Source organism: Nomascus leucogenys, chromosome 23 (genome assembly GCF_006542625.1).
Source record: "Nomascus leucogenys isolate Asia chromosome 23, Asia_NLE_v1, whole genome shotgun sequence".
NCBI lineage: Eukaryota > Metazoa > Chordata > Mammalia > Primates > Hylobatidae > Nomascus > Nomascus leucogenys.
The window spans coordinates 23,152,038-23,168,617 of NC_044403.1; the positions used below are offsets into that span (position 1 = coordinate 23,152,038).

The 16,580-nt window shown below is 45.2% G+C and overlaps 1 protein-coding gene across 2 annotated transcripts; it reads right to left on the minus strand.

Annotated features, from left to right (window-relative positions):
• Positions 1-378: 378 nt before the first annotated feature.
• Positions 379-10,821, minus strand: GABARAPL1 (GABA type A receptor associated protein like 1). Of its 2 annotated transcripts, XM_012502436.2 has the most exons (4): positions 10,438-10,815; positions 5,664-5,742; positions 2,949-3,067; positions 379-1,720 (listed from the first exon to the last, which is right to left on the minus strand). In XM_012502436.2, the coding sequence occupies exons 1-4, from the start codon at positions 10,525-10,527 to the stop codon at positions 1,655-1,657; spliced, it is 354 nt and encodes a 117-aa protein (XP_012357890.1). In that variant the 5' UTR covers positions 10,528-10,815; the 3' UTR covers positions 379-1,654. The 2 variants fall into 2 exon arrangements, with proteins under 2 accessions (XP_012357890.1, XP_012357886.1); XM_012502432.2 differs by lacking the exon at positions 379-1,720 and having other exon boundaries at positions 1,727-3,067; positions 10,438-10,821.
• Between the last annotated feature and the right edge of the window lie 5,759 nt (positions 10,822-16,580).

Below are 16,580 nucleotides of genomic sequence, written 5' to 3' on the forward strand. Positions count from 1 at the left end.
ATCTGCATTTGTAATTAGCACAGCCCACCCCTTACACTCTATGTAGGCAGTCTTCCACCTTCAGCTTTCAGAAACACATAGAACAGTGACAATGCACTTATCTTTGGAGGAGAAAATCACACACACACACACACACACACACACACACACACACACACACACACACCCCACCAATGCAGCAGGCACACTGCCCCAGCATTAACATTCACCCTTGAACAGCAACTCCTGCTCACCAAAGAGCTGAGTAAACATATATGGGTCTGACCATATGTGAACATTCATCACTAACAGCTTTTCCCACTTAGTTCTTTTGTTCAGTGAGTCCACATATCATATATTCTAATACATACAAAATAAAGGCAACATTGCTGAACTCAGTGGATTTTTAAGGTACGCAATTATTTTATTTCCTTGGCCTGATGGCATTGACTTCATTATACAAGAACTTGCAGCTGACAGAACTGACACACAGATTTCCCCCAAGAGGAAGGACCCTTTTCATTAGCAGAGATGAATTGAAATGTCATGTCTGAGTGCAATTCCTGCTCCCCACTCCCACCCCACAAAACCCCAAGTGAAAATAAATCAGTAAAATCCCCATGATTTACTAAAAGTCATCCCTCCAAACCTTTCTAACTAGCAGCTGCAGTGGATGATAACCAAGGAGGGAAGCAGCTGGCCATCATATAGCATTCCTGTGCATGTGAACCTGAAGGGACAGCAGCATGGGAGCAAGAATCCTGAATGTGAGTAGTATATAATTACCTTACTTCATACTTGCCCCCTCCCTGCATAAGATATCTCTGTCCTGATACATGGAAAATACTAGAGGAGATGCTAAGAGTGGTTTTAGTCTACAATTGGAAATGCCTGAGACTTACTAAATTCCAAGGAAGGGGTGAGATAAGGGGCACCGAAGAGAAAGAGCAGGTTAGACAGAGATGCTCAACACTCTTGTCAATTCCAGTTTAATGCTATTTAATAACAAAACGATCTTCTTAATCATAACCACCTTCATGCCCAACCCCTACTTTCCAAAGGTAAGAGATCCCTGTCTAAATTTCTGGGTTGTTGTCTACTGCCACCCCTGGGGTGGTACTGTGATGTTTGAGTGAGATTGCAACCAGGATGGGAGAAAAGAAGTGTGAGACAGGGAAGATCAGGGGCCACAATGCATCAATTACAGCGGGTCTCTTTTGGTCCCCAGGTATGGTCCACTACCACAAGTCCCCTTTCCCTACCTGTCTTGTGCAAATGTCAAAAATAGAATCTCTGCCCAAAGAGAAGGGAGCACAGGGAGTTGCTGCTGGACTGCCATCATCTCTGGCCCCAATTTGTCCACCTCCTGACCCTTCTATGAAACTGCACAAAAATTAAATCTCAGGAATGCTGTAAAATGACATCATCCCCATTCCTCTATCAAAGCCAATCCAACAGCTCTGTCCTGACATGCTTTCTCCCTGGGCTGAGGAAGCAGCAAAAAGTATCAATTGAGCATGTGAAAATGTGATGACGGTGTGTGCAGTGTAATGTTTCTAGATGTCTTCACCTTCTGTCTCCTTGCGGTGGGAGCCACCCTCTTTCCCCAAGTCGCACACACACCCCTCCCCTACCCCCAAGTCCAGGTGCTCCCATCTGCTGGGCTTCCAACCACTCATTTCCCATAGACACTCTCATCACTGTAGGCCACATACAGAAAATAGTCTTCCTCATGATTGTCCTAGGGGAAGAGATAAGACAACAGTTTAGAAAACATATTCATTCATTAGCTCTAAGATGCTGAGCCTCACACAGCCTTGTAAAGCAGGTATGGAAGGTATCATTAGTCCCCTTTTAAAAGAGGAGCAAAGGATAAGGAGAAGTGGTTGGAATTACACTTTGAGCTCTGAGTTCACAAACAAAAATCCTTCATTGAAAACATATTACACACAGGTATCAGGGATATGAAGATGACTAGGGCACAGTCCTCACTCTTAAAGAGCTCACTCCTAGCAAGGGGAACATAGATACCACAGATGGATATATAATGAGACATATACTAACAGGGAATATATGCTATGCAATAAAAGTTAGATTCAGGATTATCAGAAGTTTATGTAATTCATTAATGGGGCACAATGAGAAGGAAGCAGCTTATGCAAAATACTGCAAAAAATAATAGTTATAATCCTAGGTTATATTTTCAGTAATAATAAAGTCTTTCACTATAGTTTCCTCAGATTCTGACACTTCCAATTAAACTACATCACATAAAAATTATTCCTCCTGGGTTATCTGTTGAGACATGAATCCATTTACAGACTTTGCCTTAATTTTATATTTCATTCTATCTGATTCATTGTGCCCAGATAATGTGGAATCTGTTTCACAGTTTTAGTTTTGTTCTAAGAAGAAAAGTTTCCCCTTGTTTAGATCAATGTCGTTGTCTTAAGCCAAAACTTCAGAGTTCACAGAAGAAGCTGACTGTGGGGAGAATCCTTCAGTTGGCAGAGGCTGGCCTCAGAGTTAGAAGGAGCTGGCTTTACTATTACGTGCTTTCTCAATCTGTTGCTAAATGGGAGTAAAATAATGAACTGGATTCTGAATGCATTACAAATTACATGCTACCAACAAGAATAGCAGGAACTGCGATGGGCTGACGCTTTGGAACTTTTGCTATCAGGAATCACTTCCTGCTGTTTCAATAAACAATCCAGCATTAAAACACTATAGTCAGACAAGACTGAGAAGAGATTTCAAAAGGATTAAATCTAGTAGAGTGCCTAATCCCTAAAAAACAAGTGGTATCTAATCTCTCAGAGCCTTACACTGCCATGTGTAAGAGGATCCGGATAAATAACACCTTCTGCCCCACTTCTCAGATGTGTTATCAACACATCTAGAACAAGGGCTAGAGGATGCCAGACTGCACTGGACGGCATCCAGTATTGTGTGACCAGAACCATTACCTCATACAGTTGGCCCATGGTAGCACTGGTGGGAGGGATGGTGTTGTTGACAAAGAAGAATAAGGCGTCCTCAGGTCTCAGGTGGATTCTCTTCCGGATTAAGAAGTAGAACTGGCCAACTGGATGATGGAAGAAGAAAAGGGCAGACAGGAAAGGAAGAAAACAAGGAATTAGTAGAAGGGTAAGTCCTGGAAAAAAATTCAATTGCATTTTTTCCCCTTAGAGTCAGTACCAGCTTTATATACCACCTAAGAAGAGCCAAATACCGGCCTGGAGCTTTCAAAATAAAAAGGGAAACTCAGAAGCCTGCACAGTCCCTGACATGCCATAGTGGAGTTTATTCCTCCTTTCCCCTTATTCAATCTCAGACCTCATGTTAGCATAGCCACTCAAAGCCTGAGGACTACGTTGAAGGAATACCATGTGCATCCAGACCAAAACATTCCCATCATTGTCTAAACCCAACTTGAAACACTTTCCATCCCCAGACCCACCCTAAGAAAAACTTAGCAATGGAAAGGGGTCCACTGGACTCTGGTCATCTTAGCACAGTCACTCAACTCAGTGTTGGGGCATTAAACAAGGTTCAATGCTTTGCCTTTACCTGAGATACTGAAAATTTTCTAGATGGCTGATATTCAAACCTGTTAACTCTGGAGCAAATCAACAAAATCTTTCCAGTGTCTCCTGGATGCAGTGTGTATTCCATTAAGGATCCTGATGAAGACTGAATATATGTCTTTTTTTTTTCCCCCGAGACAGAGTTCTACTGTGTCACCCAGGCTGGAGTGCAATGGCGCAATCTCGGCTCACTGCAATCTCCGCCTCCCCAGGTTCAAGCGATTCTCCTGCCTCAGCCTCCCAAGTACCTGGGATTACAGGCACGTGCCACCATGCCTGGCTAACTTTTGTATTTTTAGTAGAGACAGGGTTTCACCATGTTGGCCAGGCTGGTCTCAAACTTCTGACCTGGTGATCCGCCCACCTCAGCCTCCCAAAGTGCTGGGATTACAGGCATGAGCCACCACACCCGACAATGAATATACGTCTTATAATCCCAAACAAAATCTACAAAACTTATTTTGAAAAAATGTAGCTTAAGAAGATGTATTTAATCAGGAAACTCTAAAATATAATCCTCTCAAGAAACCAGACTGGTTTTCTCTTCGGAACAAATTGGTATCATAATTAACAAAGCTGAATTTTTGGGGTTTTTTTTTTTTTTTTGAGGCGGAGTCTCACTGTGTCACCCAGGCTGGAGTGCAGTGGAGTGATCTCAGCTCACTGCAACCTCTGCCTCCCAGGTTCAAGCAATTCTCCAGCCTTGGCCTCCTGAATAGCTGGGATTACAGGCACCCATCATCACACCCAGCTAATTTTTGTATTTTTAATGAAGACAGGGTTTCACCATGTTGGCCAGCCTGGTCTCGAACTCCTGACCTCAGGTGATCTGCCCACTTCTGCCTCCTAAAGTGCTGGGATTACAGGCATGAGCCACCATGTCCGGCCACAAACCTAAATTTTATTTTTTTGAGACAGGGTCTCACTCTGTCACCGAGACTGGAGTGTAGTGGCACAATCTCAGATCATAGCAACCTCTGCCTCCCAGGCTCAAGCGATTCTCCTGCCTCAGCCTCCCAAAGTAGCTGGGATTACAGGCGCCCGCCACCAGGTCTGGTTAATTTTTTTGTATTTTTAGTAGGGACGGGTTTTCACCATGTTGGCCAGGCTGGTCTTGAACTCCTGACCTCAAATGATCCACCTGCCTCGGCCTCCCAAAGGGCTGGGATTACAGGTGTGAGCCACCACACCCAGCCAAAGCTGAATTTTAAAATTGGTTTAGGCCAGGCATGGTGGCTCACGCCTGTAATCCCAGCCCTTTGGGAGGCCAAGGCGGGTGGATCACCTGAGTTCAGCAGTTCAAGACCAGCCTGGCCAACATGGTGAAACCCTGTCTCTACTAAAAATACAAAAAAAAAAATTAGCCGGGCATGGTGGCAGGCGCCTGCAATCCCAGCTACTTGGCAGTTTGAGGCAGGAGAATCACTTGAACCCAGGAGATGGAGGTTGCAGTGAGCCGAGATCATACCACTGTACTCCAGCCTGGGCTACAAGAGCAAAACTCCATCTCAAAAAAAAAAAAAAAAATTAATTAATTAATTAAATTAAAAGTGGTTTAAATAATGGGCATCTGATCCTTTCTTTCAATATCTTATGCTTTGCTGTGTCAAAATCCAACAAGATATGGTGATGGGAAATAACTATTGAGTCTTTTTTCTTTTGAGACAGAGTCTCGCTCCGTCACCCAGGCTGGAGTGCAGTGGCACAATCTCGGCTCACTGCAACCTCCGCCTCCTGGGTTCACACCATTCTCCTGCCTCAGCCTCCCGAGTAGCTGGGACTATAGGCACCCGCCACCAAGCACAGTTAATTTTTTGTATTTTTTTTACTAGAGACGGGGTTTCACCATGTTAGCCAGGATGGTATCGATCTCCTGACCTCGTGATCTGCCCACCTCAGCCTCCCAAAGTGCTGGGATTACAGGCGTGAGCCACCACGCCCAGCGTGAGTCATTTTTTAATCAGATAACTCTGGAGCATCCCACTCATTTCCTTCAAGTATGTACTGCCTCTCCATCTCACAATCTCAGGCATGTAATAAGGATCTAGAGAGCTTTTTCACGGGAGGAAGGGTCGGGGAGGCAAACAGCATTACCAGTAAGGTCAGAGGGCACTAGGTACTTCCTCTTGTCCAGATCAGGCACCCTGGCTTTTGGAGCCTTCTCTACAATCACCTGGAAGGAGAGGAAGAGAGTAGGAATGAAAACTACAGAAGGCAATCTAGTATTTTTCCTTCTACACCCTAGAGTTGCCTAGTTACTACTGGAAATGAATCTGTCTAGGCCTAGGACACCTGTTTCATTTCTTATCCCCCCACCCCTTATAAAATTATATGAAAAAAATGGGCTTCCTTAGTGAGGTTATAGCTGCATTACTAAAATAAAAATAGAGATTGTACATGATGAAAAGTAAAAAGAACTTTGATTTTAAGTAATTACAGGTTACCTGTAAGATCTACTATAGGACATATACCTACTGGTATTTATTTATTTATCTTTGAGATAAAGTCTCGCTGTCGCCAAAGCTGGAGTGCAGTGGCTCCATCTTAGCTCACTGCAGTCTCCACCTCCCAGGTTCAAGCAATTCTCCTGCCTCAGCCTCCTGAGTAACTGGGATTACATGCACACGCCACCATGCCTGGCTAAGTATTTGTATTTTTAATAGAGATGCAGTTTCACCATGTTAGGCAGGCTGGTCTCGAACTCCTGACTTCAAGTGATCTGCCTGCCTTGGCCTCCCAAAGTGCTGGGATTACAGATGTGAGCCACCGTACCTGGCCACCTTCTGGTATTTAATTAGAGCATCAAGAAAACTGGGTTTTCTCATATGGTCCTGATCACCTATAAGTTATTATTTCTAATAAATACCATTTATTAAAGGTACCAATAATGTGGTTTAAATCTTATACTTTGTCAAAATTTCCAAGAACTGTAAACGTTGTTCAAACATTATTAAATGGAAAAGAAAGTGTTAAAACAAGTCTGACAATGATATCCTATAATATGATGTCGGTACAAGCCATTTATAGATATTGATTATGTTACGACTTTAAGGGATTTTCAATGTCCACATTATATACTTCTAATAAAGATCATGTTTTTCTGTACTAGATCTATAAAAATATAAAAGATTTTTTTATACACTAAAACTTCCCAAACAGAAAATATCTATTATAAAATCATGAGCTTTAGGCTTTTGATTGTTAGGGTTTTAAGGGATTTATGTCTACGTTGTATACTTCTATAGTTCAAGTTGTATAAAAATCATGTATTTCTGTACTAGATTTATAAAAATTTAAAAGATCTTTTTTATAAACTAAAACTTACCAAACAGAAAATATCTATTGTAAAATCATGACCTTTAGACTTTTAGTTTAGAAAATATAATCATTGCCAGGCGCAATGGCTCACACCTGTAATCCCAGCACTTTGGGAGGCCAAGGCGGGCGGATCATCTGAGGTCGGGAGTTCGAGACCAGCCTGACCAACATAGAGAAACCCCATCTCTACTAAAAATACAAAATTAGCCAGGCGTTGTGACGCATGCCTGTAATCCCAGCTACTCAGGAAGGCTGAGGCAGGAGAATCCCATGAACCTGGGAGGCAGAGGTTGCGGTGAGCCGAGATCGTGCCACTACACTCCAGCCTGGGCAACAAGAGCAAAACTCGGTCTCGAAAAAAGAAAAAAGAAAAGAAAATATAGTCATTTTAGTTAGAAGATATGGGAAATGCAGAAAAAAAAAGTGAAGACGCAGAAAAAAAAACACTGTACGAGTATTTCTTAGAGGCTGTGTGACCTTCAACAGGTCACGTAACCTCTCTCTCAGGTTCAGTGTTCCAGTAACTTTTTGTTTTTGAGGTCAAGTGTCACGTTTGTCGCCTGGGCTGGAGTGCAGTGTCCTGATCTCGGATCACTGCAACCTCCACCTCCTGCCTCAGCCTCGGGAGTAGCAGGGATTACAGGCGCATGCCACCACGCCCGGCTAATTTTTGTATTTTTTAGTAGAGATGAGGTTTCACCATGATGCCAGGCTGGTTTCGAACTCCTGACCTCAACCGCTCCACGGGCCTCAGCCTCCGGAAGTACTGGGATTACAGGTGTGAGCCACCGTGCCCAGCTTGAAAAGAACACTTTCTAACACATCTTTAACAAAGTCATGGTATTGATATGATGTGAATGTGAGTAATTAATAAAATTTTACATGAAAATGCTTCGTAAATTATAAAGAATTATCTAACATAATTAACTGGGGGGGGGGGGTTGAACCTTTTAAAAGGAACAGATTAAAATTAGTTAAAAAACAAAACAACAACAACAAAAAACTTGTTTTGTGTTCTTGTAGAAAAAATCCTGAACCAGGAAGACCAGAGGGACATGATGACATTTTAAATTTAAAAATAAAAACTGAAATAGGGTAATGTAAGCCAGGAATTAAAAGGAAAAGGCAGAAAGAGGCTAGCATTGTGCCCCAAAGGAACTCTGAGACCTAGCAATAAGAGATAAAAACCACAAAGGAAGACAGAAAAAGAAAATGATAAAGCAGACAGCAATACCTGGAGGGAAGGGAGGGGTTTGGAGAGGAAGATAAGGGGGGAGGGGTAATCATTAAAGTATTGGTTTCCCAGAACCAAGGTTAAGTTTCCAGGAATCCCAACTCTACTCCTCACTATGGTAGACCCCTGGGCTAGATGCTTTGCCTCTTTGGGTCTCAGTTTTCCTCATTTGTAAAATGTGACTAATACTCAGTAGGGTTATGAATTTTTAAAATAAGACAATCTGTTCCTAACAGTTTTTTTGGTATGTTGTATCTTTGAAGATAATTTCAAGATCCCACCAACCCTTCCTCTCTGAAGGCACAAGCACACCTCTTCTTTTCAACGTTAGCTCTGAAGAAATATTGGTGGGGCTAAGTTCTGGTTATGCGAGCAGTCAGGGTACGCCATTGCTTTAATAACACCAATGGTCAAGCTGGAATGGGCTTTAGGAATCATTACTATAACCCTCTTTTCTGTAAACAAGGCACTCTAGCACAGCAAGATTAAGAGTTCTGCCCGAGGATGCAATGAATTCCCAGAACTAGAACCAAATCAAAGAACCTGCGTCATAACTAAAAAGAAGGTCACAGACTGGGCACATTGGGAGCAGCTCACCACGGTTAAAACATAACCCTAGGGAAGCTGAAATCTGAGTGACAGTCTTAATGGCTTAAAAATTATCACAGGAGTAAAACATTTAACACCAAACTATGAGCAGGAAAAGAACAGAATGCTCTAAAATATTCACAGTGAATACACATAAATATTTATCTGTTTCCAATACTTAACAGTGTAAAGTCCACAGCACGTCATTAATTCTGGTTAATACAACTACATTAGAAACTGAGAAACAATATGGCATGGAGATTAAGATATCCGAGAGCTCCACAGTCCTTCAAACAGGGTTGGAATTCCGGCTCAACCACAGATCAGCAATGTGAAACCTTTAGAAAGTTACTGCATTTCTTTGTGCTTTGAATACTCCATCTGTAGAACGGGTAATCATGTAAGGATTAAGTGAATGATTACAGACTGAGTACTTATAATACCGCTAGGGTAAACTATCAATAAAACTTGATTGTACTTTTTAAATATCATTGCTCAAAAGATTGGTATCACCAGAACTGGGCAAAATTTTCAGGTATCCAAGGTCCAGAAACCAGGAAAGTAATTTGTAAAGCATCCTTTCCCGAGTAAGGGATTAGCTCACCTCTCTATAAGCTGAAAACCCTTTTGTAATTCCTGGGGAATGAAGAGCCCTAGTGACTTTTTTAGAGAAGAAACCCAGAGTGGCTGCGAGTCAAGAAAAGACATCAGATAACAGCAATTATTTTACCATTATGTGACATGTAATACTAACGTTCCTACCTGAAGATAAAGAGCATAATTTTAAAATCTCCGCTCCTCCATTTCCAAAACCCAACAGCTGCTGGTCCCCCTACCACTTAAGTCATATTCTGCCCTGCAATTCGGCTGCGCAGCGTGCATTACAGAAACACCAGGCAAGTGGGCGGGGGAGGGGGTAATGGGGAAAACGCCCGGATGCTGAAAGACACCTAATACTTCTCTGTTCCTACTCACTGCCTGCGCTAGTTTTAACTACTTAAGCCGGTATCCAAAACAGAAAAAACGTCTCAGTCCTGCCTTATCGCGACCAGGTACCAGGTGATCAGAAATCAACACGGGGGAGGCTGGCTGTCCCCACACAAGCCCCGGAGCCTAGAACGATGAGGCAAGAGGGCTGTTGGGCAGAGAGCGTGACCTTGTTTTCCAGGCCAGGGCTGTCTGGTGCTCCCCTACCCCCCTGTAATGCAAGAAAAGAACTGAATAGCTTCTGAACCTTTTCCTCCCGAGACCAATGATATGAGAGCCAAAGTCAACTTCATTAAAGGAGAACCAGCCAAGGCAGAAATCGACTGGGTTTGCGCAAACCTCACCGCACAGCACAAAGTCCCTGCGTTCGTAAAGGCAGCCAATCCATGGCCCCGATCTGACCACTCTCGCCCACAGGGGCCCTATTTTGTGCACCTCAACCCACACACGGTCTCGGTTGCTGAGACCGTGTGTGGGTTGCTGAGTCACTGAAGACGGCGGCTCGGCCCCCAAAACGCCGTCAGCCCTGAAGTGGGGTTCGGGGCCCAGGCATAGGGGGTTTTAAAAGCTCCACAGTCTGGACGTCCATTGGCTCTGGCACTGAAGGGCGTTCAGGATTAAGTAATTCTCGGAACCTCCCTTCTCCAGAGCCGCCTGGGCGCCCCAGGGAAGCCATCTCGACTCCCCGCCCCCGCCCCCGCGGGCCCTTCCCCACCCATCTCCCTGCTCCTCTACACTCACCGGGACCCTGTCCGGATATTTCTTCCGGATCTTTTCTCCTTCCTTTTTCCGATACTCAAAGGGATGGTCCTCCTTGTACTGGAATTTCATGATGCACCGCAGGACTTCCGAGATCCCCGCGCGGGCCCTGCCTCCTTCGCCGCTGACCCTGTCCCGCTCCCTCCGCCGACGTCAAGGTGTGCTCAGAATAGCTGCAGAAACGTCCGCTCCGGGGGCAACAGCGCTGGGCCGAGTGTGCAGGGGAGGTTCGGAGAGGGGATCTCGGTGAGCCTGCCTGGAGGTAGAGGAGAGCCAGGTGGAGAAATACCGGTGGCTTTTCGCTAGAGCTGGGAGCACAAAAACAGCCGGGTGGCGCGTCGGGCTGTGACGTCACCCCTCGTGCCCCGCCCCGCCCTCCAAGCGCCAGGCGCCCAGGGCAGGGGGAGGCCGAGCGCTCTGTCTCACTGCGTTTCCTTTCTGGCTAACCTTTTTCAAAATCGATGTCATTGCAAACATCAAACCATTCGAGTTATGTTTTATTTTGTGACTATGAAATTAAAGATGGTTTTAAGACCAAAAAAAAGATTTAAACATGTTTTATTCCCCCTCCACTGGTTTTCTTGGTTGGGCCCCAAAACAAATACAAAAGGCGAAAATCCAGGCTTTTCCTGCTGGTTGGGATCCAGCCTCAGGAGAAAAGAGGGCCAGGCCTCCTGGGATCCCTTTGGCCAATGCAGAGCTGTCCCGTGCTTGCACCGTGCCCTCTGCGCGTTCTGCGGCCCCTCCCGCGGCCCTCCTCCCGCGCTGGCGTCACAGTGTTTGGGCGGCGCCGCAGTTCGCTCCTGAACAGCAACATAAACAGAGCGTGACTCAGGAATCTGAAGAGAGAAGTCAGATGAAGGACACGGAGTGTAATCAAGGTCCAAAGGAGACGTGATGTCAGTAAGGACTACCGAGGGCTTCACGTACAATCAAATATAGAAATGATTCACTTTCTAGCCGGGCGCGGTGGCTCACGCCTGTAATCCCAGCACTTTGGGAGGCCGAGGCGGGCGGATCACCTAAGGTCAGGAGTTCGAGACCAGCCTGACCAACATGGAGAAACCCTGTCTCTACTAAAAATATAAAATTAGCTGGGCCTGGTGGCGTATGGCTGTAATCCCAGCTATTCTGGAGGCTGAGGCAGGAGAATCGCTCTAACCCGGGAGGCGGAGGTTGCGGTGAGCTGAGATCACGGCATCGCGCTCCAGCCTGGGCGACAAGAGCGAAACACCGTCTTACAGAAAAAGAAAGGAAGGAAGGAAGGGAGGGAGGGATTCACTTTCTGCCATTAACTCAGAAAGGGGGCTTGTCTTCTGGAAAAGAGAGTATCAAGCAATTTAGGTGATGACCTCAGTTGTTCCCCCACATCTTATTTAGTTCCAGTGGTTAGGTATCCCTCACGTGACTAGAAAGCGCTGCCTGGAATGCTAGTGGAAGATTGGGCACTGGGGCAGGTGCGGCAAAGCCTCGTTCTGGATTTCCCCACCTAGAGTCAAAGAATAAAGGCCTTCCAACCAGTACGGTAGGCAGCGACAGGGAGGACTGAGGAGTTTGCAAAGAGAAAGAACAGTGAAAAGGGGCTGCGTTGTCCATACAAGTCTGGTGAGTTCTGATAAATATTAGGTAACAGCAGCCCCATGGCCTATCTTCTTCAGTCGGGGTCTCAGTGTCTCTAATTTTAAAAACACCCACGGGGGCCAGTCGCGGTGGCTCACGTCTGTTCTCCCAGCACTTTGGGAGGCCCAAGCCGAGGATCGCTTGAGCTCAGGAGTTCAAGACCAGCCTGGGTAACTGGCAAAACCCTGTCTCTACAAAAAAACAAAAACAAAAATTCACAAGGCATGGTGGCGCGCTCCTATAGTCTCAGCTACTGTGGAGGCTGAGGCAGGAGAATCGCTTGAACCCGGGAGGCAGTGGCTGCAGTGAGCTGAGATCGCCCACTGCACTCCAGCCTGGGAGAGAGAGCAAGACTCTGTCTCAAAAAGAATAAATAAATAGAAATAGGCCGGGCGCGTTGGCTCATGCCTGTAATCCCAGCACTTTGGGAGGCCAAGGTGAGTGGATCACGAGGTCAAGAGATAGAGCCCATCCTGGCCAACATGAGACGAGTGAAACCCCGTCTCTACTAATAACACACAAAAAAATTAGCTGAGCGTGGTGGCGCGCGCCTGTAGTCCCAGCTACTCGGGAGCCTGAGGCAGGAGAATCACTTGAACCCGGAAGGGAGAACCCGGGAGGGTTTAACTAGATTTGCATCAAAACTAAAATGAGGCCGGGCGCGGTGGCTCACGCCTGTAATCCCAGCACTTTGGGAGGCCGAGGTGGGTGGATCACAAGGTCAGGAGATGGAGACCATCCTGGCTAACACGGTGAAACCCCGTCTCTTCTAAAAATACAAAAAAGTAGCTGGGCGTGGTGGTGGGCGCCTGTAGTCCCAGCTGCTCGGGAGGCTGAGGCAGGAGAATGGCATGAACCTGGGAGGCGGAGGTTGCAGTGAGCCGAGATCACGCCACTGCACTCCAGCCTGGGCAACAGAGCAAGACTCCATCCCAAAAAAAAAAAAAAAAAAAAAAAAAAACTAAAATGAGGCTGGGCACGGTGGCTCACGCCTGTAATCCCAGCACTTTGGGAGGCCAAGGTGGGTGGATCACGAGGTCAGGAGATCGAGACCATCCTGGCTAACACGTGAAACCCCGTCTCTACTAAAAATACAAAAAAAAATTAGCCGGGCATGGTAGCAGGTGCTTGTAGTCCCAGCTATTGGGGAGGCTGAGGCAGGAGAATGGCGTGAACCCGGGCGGCGGAGCTTGCAGTGAGCCAAGATCGTGTCACTGCACTCCAGCCTGGGCGACAGAGCTAGACTCCGTCTAAAAAAAAAAAAACCTAACATGAGCGACTGAAAATTAAACTATTTTCAGTTTGAAAATAAGACTTAAAATTATAAACATATAATGTGATAAAATAACTCATAGATTTTATTTATTTATTTGATACGGAGTTTCTCTCTTGTCGCCCAGGCTACAGTGCAATGGCTCCATCTAGGCTCTCTGCAACCCCCGCCTCCTGGGTTCAAGCAATTTTCTCCTGCCTCACCCTGCTGAGTAGCTGGGATTACAAGGCGCCCGCCACCACGCCCAGCTAATTTTTTTGTATTTTTAGTAGAGACGAGGTTTCGCCATGCTGCCAGGCTGGTCTCGAACTCCTGACCTCAGGTGATTCGCCCGTCTCGGCCTCCCAAAGTGCTGGGGTTATAGGTGCTAGCCACCGCGCCCTGCCCTCATGAATTTTCATACATAAAAATTGAAAGATGCCATGGAGAAAAATAACATGAAGAAGTGGGACTATATGATTCGTTTTCTTGTGCCAGTAATGAAACTTAGTTTCTTTTATTTTGTGGGTGTGTTTTTTATTTATTTTTATATATTTATTTATTTTTGAGACGGAATCTCACTCTGTCGCCAGGCTGGAGTGTAGGGGCACAATCTTGGCTGACAGAAACCTCCTCCTCCCGGATTCAAGCGATTCTCCTGCCTCAGCCTCCCCAGTAGCTGAGACTACAGGCGCCTGCCACCACCCCCGGCTAATTTTTGTATTTTTAGTAGAGACGAGGTTTCACCATGTTGACCAGGCTGGTCTCGAACTCCTGACCTCAAGTGATCCACCCTCCTCGGCCTTCCAAAGTGCTGGGATTACAGGTGTAATCCGGCCTATAGAAGTAAATTTTAAATTAACACAATCAAGTAAAACATTTCAGAATGTCTTATTTAACCAAAACCAAAATACTACATTAAAAAGCTCACATTTTCTCAAATACATTTTCAATGTTTCTTGTACTTTTTAAATGATTTCAAGGGTTAGAAGTTTTTTCAGTCTTTCATGAACATTTTCAAACATGTAGAGAATTTTGAAAAATAGTATGATGAACACCAATATAACCTTCACCTAGATTTTTTCCATTTGAAAGTAAATTAGAGGACGGGCGCAGTGGCTCACGCCTGTAATCCCAGCATTTTGGGAGCCTGAGGCGGGTGGATCACGAGGTCAAGAGATCGAGACTATCCTAACTACACTGTGAAACCCGGTCTCTACTAAAAATACAAAAAATTAGCCGGGTGTGGTAGCACGCACCTGTAGTCCCAGCTACTCAGGAGGCTGAGGCAGGAGAATCGCTTGAACCTGGGAGGCGGAGATTGCAGTGAGTAGAGATCGCGCCACTGCACTCCAGCCTGGGTGACAGAGCGAAACTCCGTCTCAAAAAAAAAGTAAATTAGAAACATGACACCACCCCAATATACAAATTATATCCCCAGAGAATAAGAGCATGTTCTTCCATAACCACAATAGTTATTACACCTTAAAAACTACTAATATTTTCTAACATTATCTAATATAGAGCTTATATTTATAGTTCCTCAATTGCCCCAAACATACTTTTTTCGCCCCCACTCAAGCATTTGAATCTGAAAGCAGGTGGAATTTACCATAAAGATAGGTCTGATTTCTTTGATTTAGGGTCTCTCTTGTGTGTGTCTGTGTGTGTCTGCGTGTGTGTGTGTGTGTAGAGATGCAGTTTCGCTGTTGTTGCCCTTCGGCTAATTGCAACCTCCACCTCCCGGGTTCAAGCGATTCTCCTGCCTCAGCCTCTCAAGTAGCTGGGATTACAGACATGTGCCACCACACCAGCTAATTTTGTATTTTTAGTAGACATGAGGTTTCGCCATGTTGGTCAGGCTAGTCTCGAACCCCTGACCTCAGGTGATTCGCCCACCTTGGCCTCCTAAAGTTCTGGGATTCCAGGTGTGCGCCACTGCAGCAGGCCCAGGGTCTCTTATATTATCACATTTAAATTGATATATGAAACCAGAATTTTAGTGCATTGGTCTCCAATGAGAAATACAATAGCTAGAGGTTTTGTTATTCACAGCCATTTTCTAAATTTGCTTGCTAAGCCTGGAATTTAAACAAGTGATTTTATTACTTAATTTGAATTTTTAAATAAGCTGCCATCCACAAATCAAGTGTCAAGTACCACTAGGATGCGCCTGGCTGACTCCAAGACTAGGAAAATATTTCCTGCCCCTGAACTATACATGAGTGGATCTTCCTCCTTAATAATTTGTGTGCTCACATTGCTTCGTTGCAGCTGCCACTACCTTAGTTTAATCTTCATTTTTTTAAAATTTTGGCTTAGTTCTGATGATCTGTTGCTATATAGCAAACCACCTCAAAAGAATGGCTTAAGATAATAGCATCATCTATTTTGCTCACAAATCTGAAGTAACGGGGCTCAGCTTTGGTTTTAATTAGTGACTGGTGATAGGATCTTCTTGGAAGTCTTCTTCACTAGCAGTTTTGGTAGCTGGACTGGGAAGACTCAAACAATTGGCGCTCCTCAGCCACCTCTTCCTTTCTCTATAGGATCTCACCATGGGTCTCTTCCCATAGTGGCTGCAGGCTAGCTAGACTTCTTTCATGGTACCCAGGGGCTCTCTGGGCCAATTTGCCAAAAGAGGTCAGCAGAAAGCACATGGCCTCTTGTAATCCAGTCATTTTAGTTTCAAAGGGACACTTCTGCCTCATTCTGTTTCTCAAGGCAGTCACAAAGTTCTGCTCAGATTCAAAGGAAGGTGCCACAGACTCCACTTCTACCTGGAGGAAGTATTGGAGAATCTGAGAATATGCTTCAAAATCACCACTATTGGGCCAGGTGCGGTGGCTCACGCCTGTAACCCCAGCACTTTGGGAGGCCGAGGCGGGCAGATCACCTGAGGTTGGAAGTTTGAGACCAGCCTGACCAACATGGAGAAACCCCGTCTCTACTAAAAATACAAAACTAGCTGGGCGTGGCGGTGCATGCCTGTAATCCAAGCTATTCGGAAGGCTGAGGCAGGAGAATCACTTGAACCCGGGAGGCAGAGGGTGCGGTGAGCCAAGATCGCAGCATTGCACTCCAGCCTGGGCAACAACAGTGAAACTCCGTCTCAAAAAAAAAAAAAAAAAAAAAAAACAGTATTACTCAAACACATTAGTAAATAGTGTTCAGTCTTATCCTTCCCACTTCTAGAAAAAAGAGAGCTCATTGATGCCAGACTAAATGTAATAACACTATATTTCATTGTGTC

Coding starts and splice junctions, on each gene's coding strand:
- GABARAPL1 (XM_012502432.2), bottom strand. CDS start 10,527: ATGAAATTCCAGTACAAGGAGGACCATCCCTTTGAGTATCGGAAAAAG. Junction 5,743..10,437: donor AATATCCGGACAGGGTCCCG/GTGAGTGTAGAG, acceptor CTCTCCTTCCAG/GTGATTGTAGAGAAGGCTCC. Junction 3,068..5,663: donor AGTGCCCTCTGACCTTACTG/GTAATGCTGTTT, acceptor TCCATCATCCAG/TTGGCCAGTTCTACTTCTTA.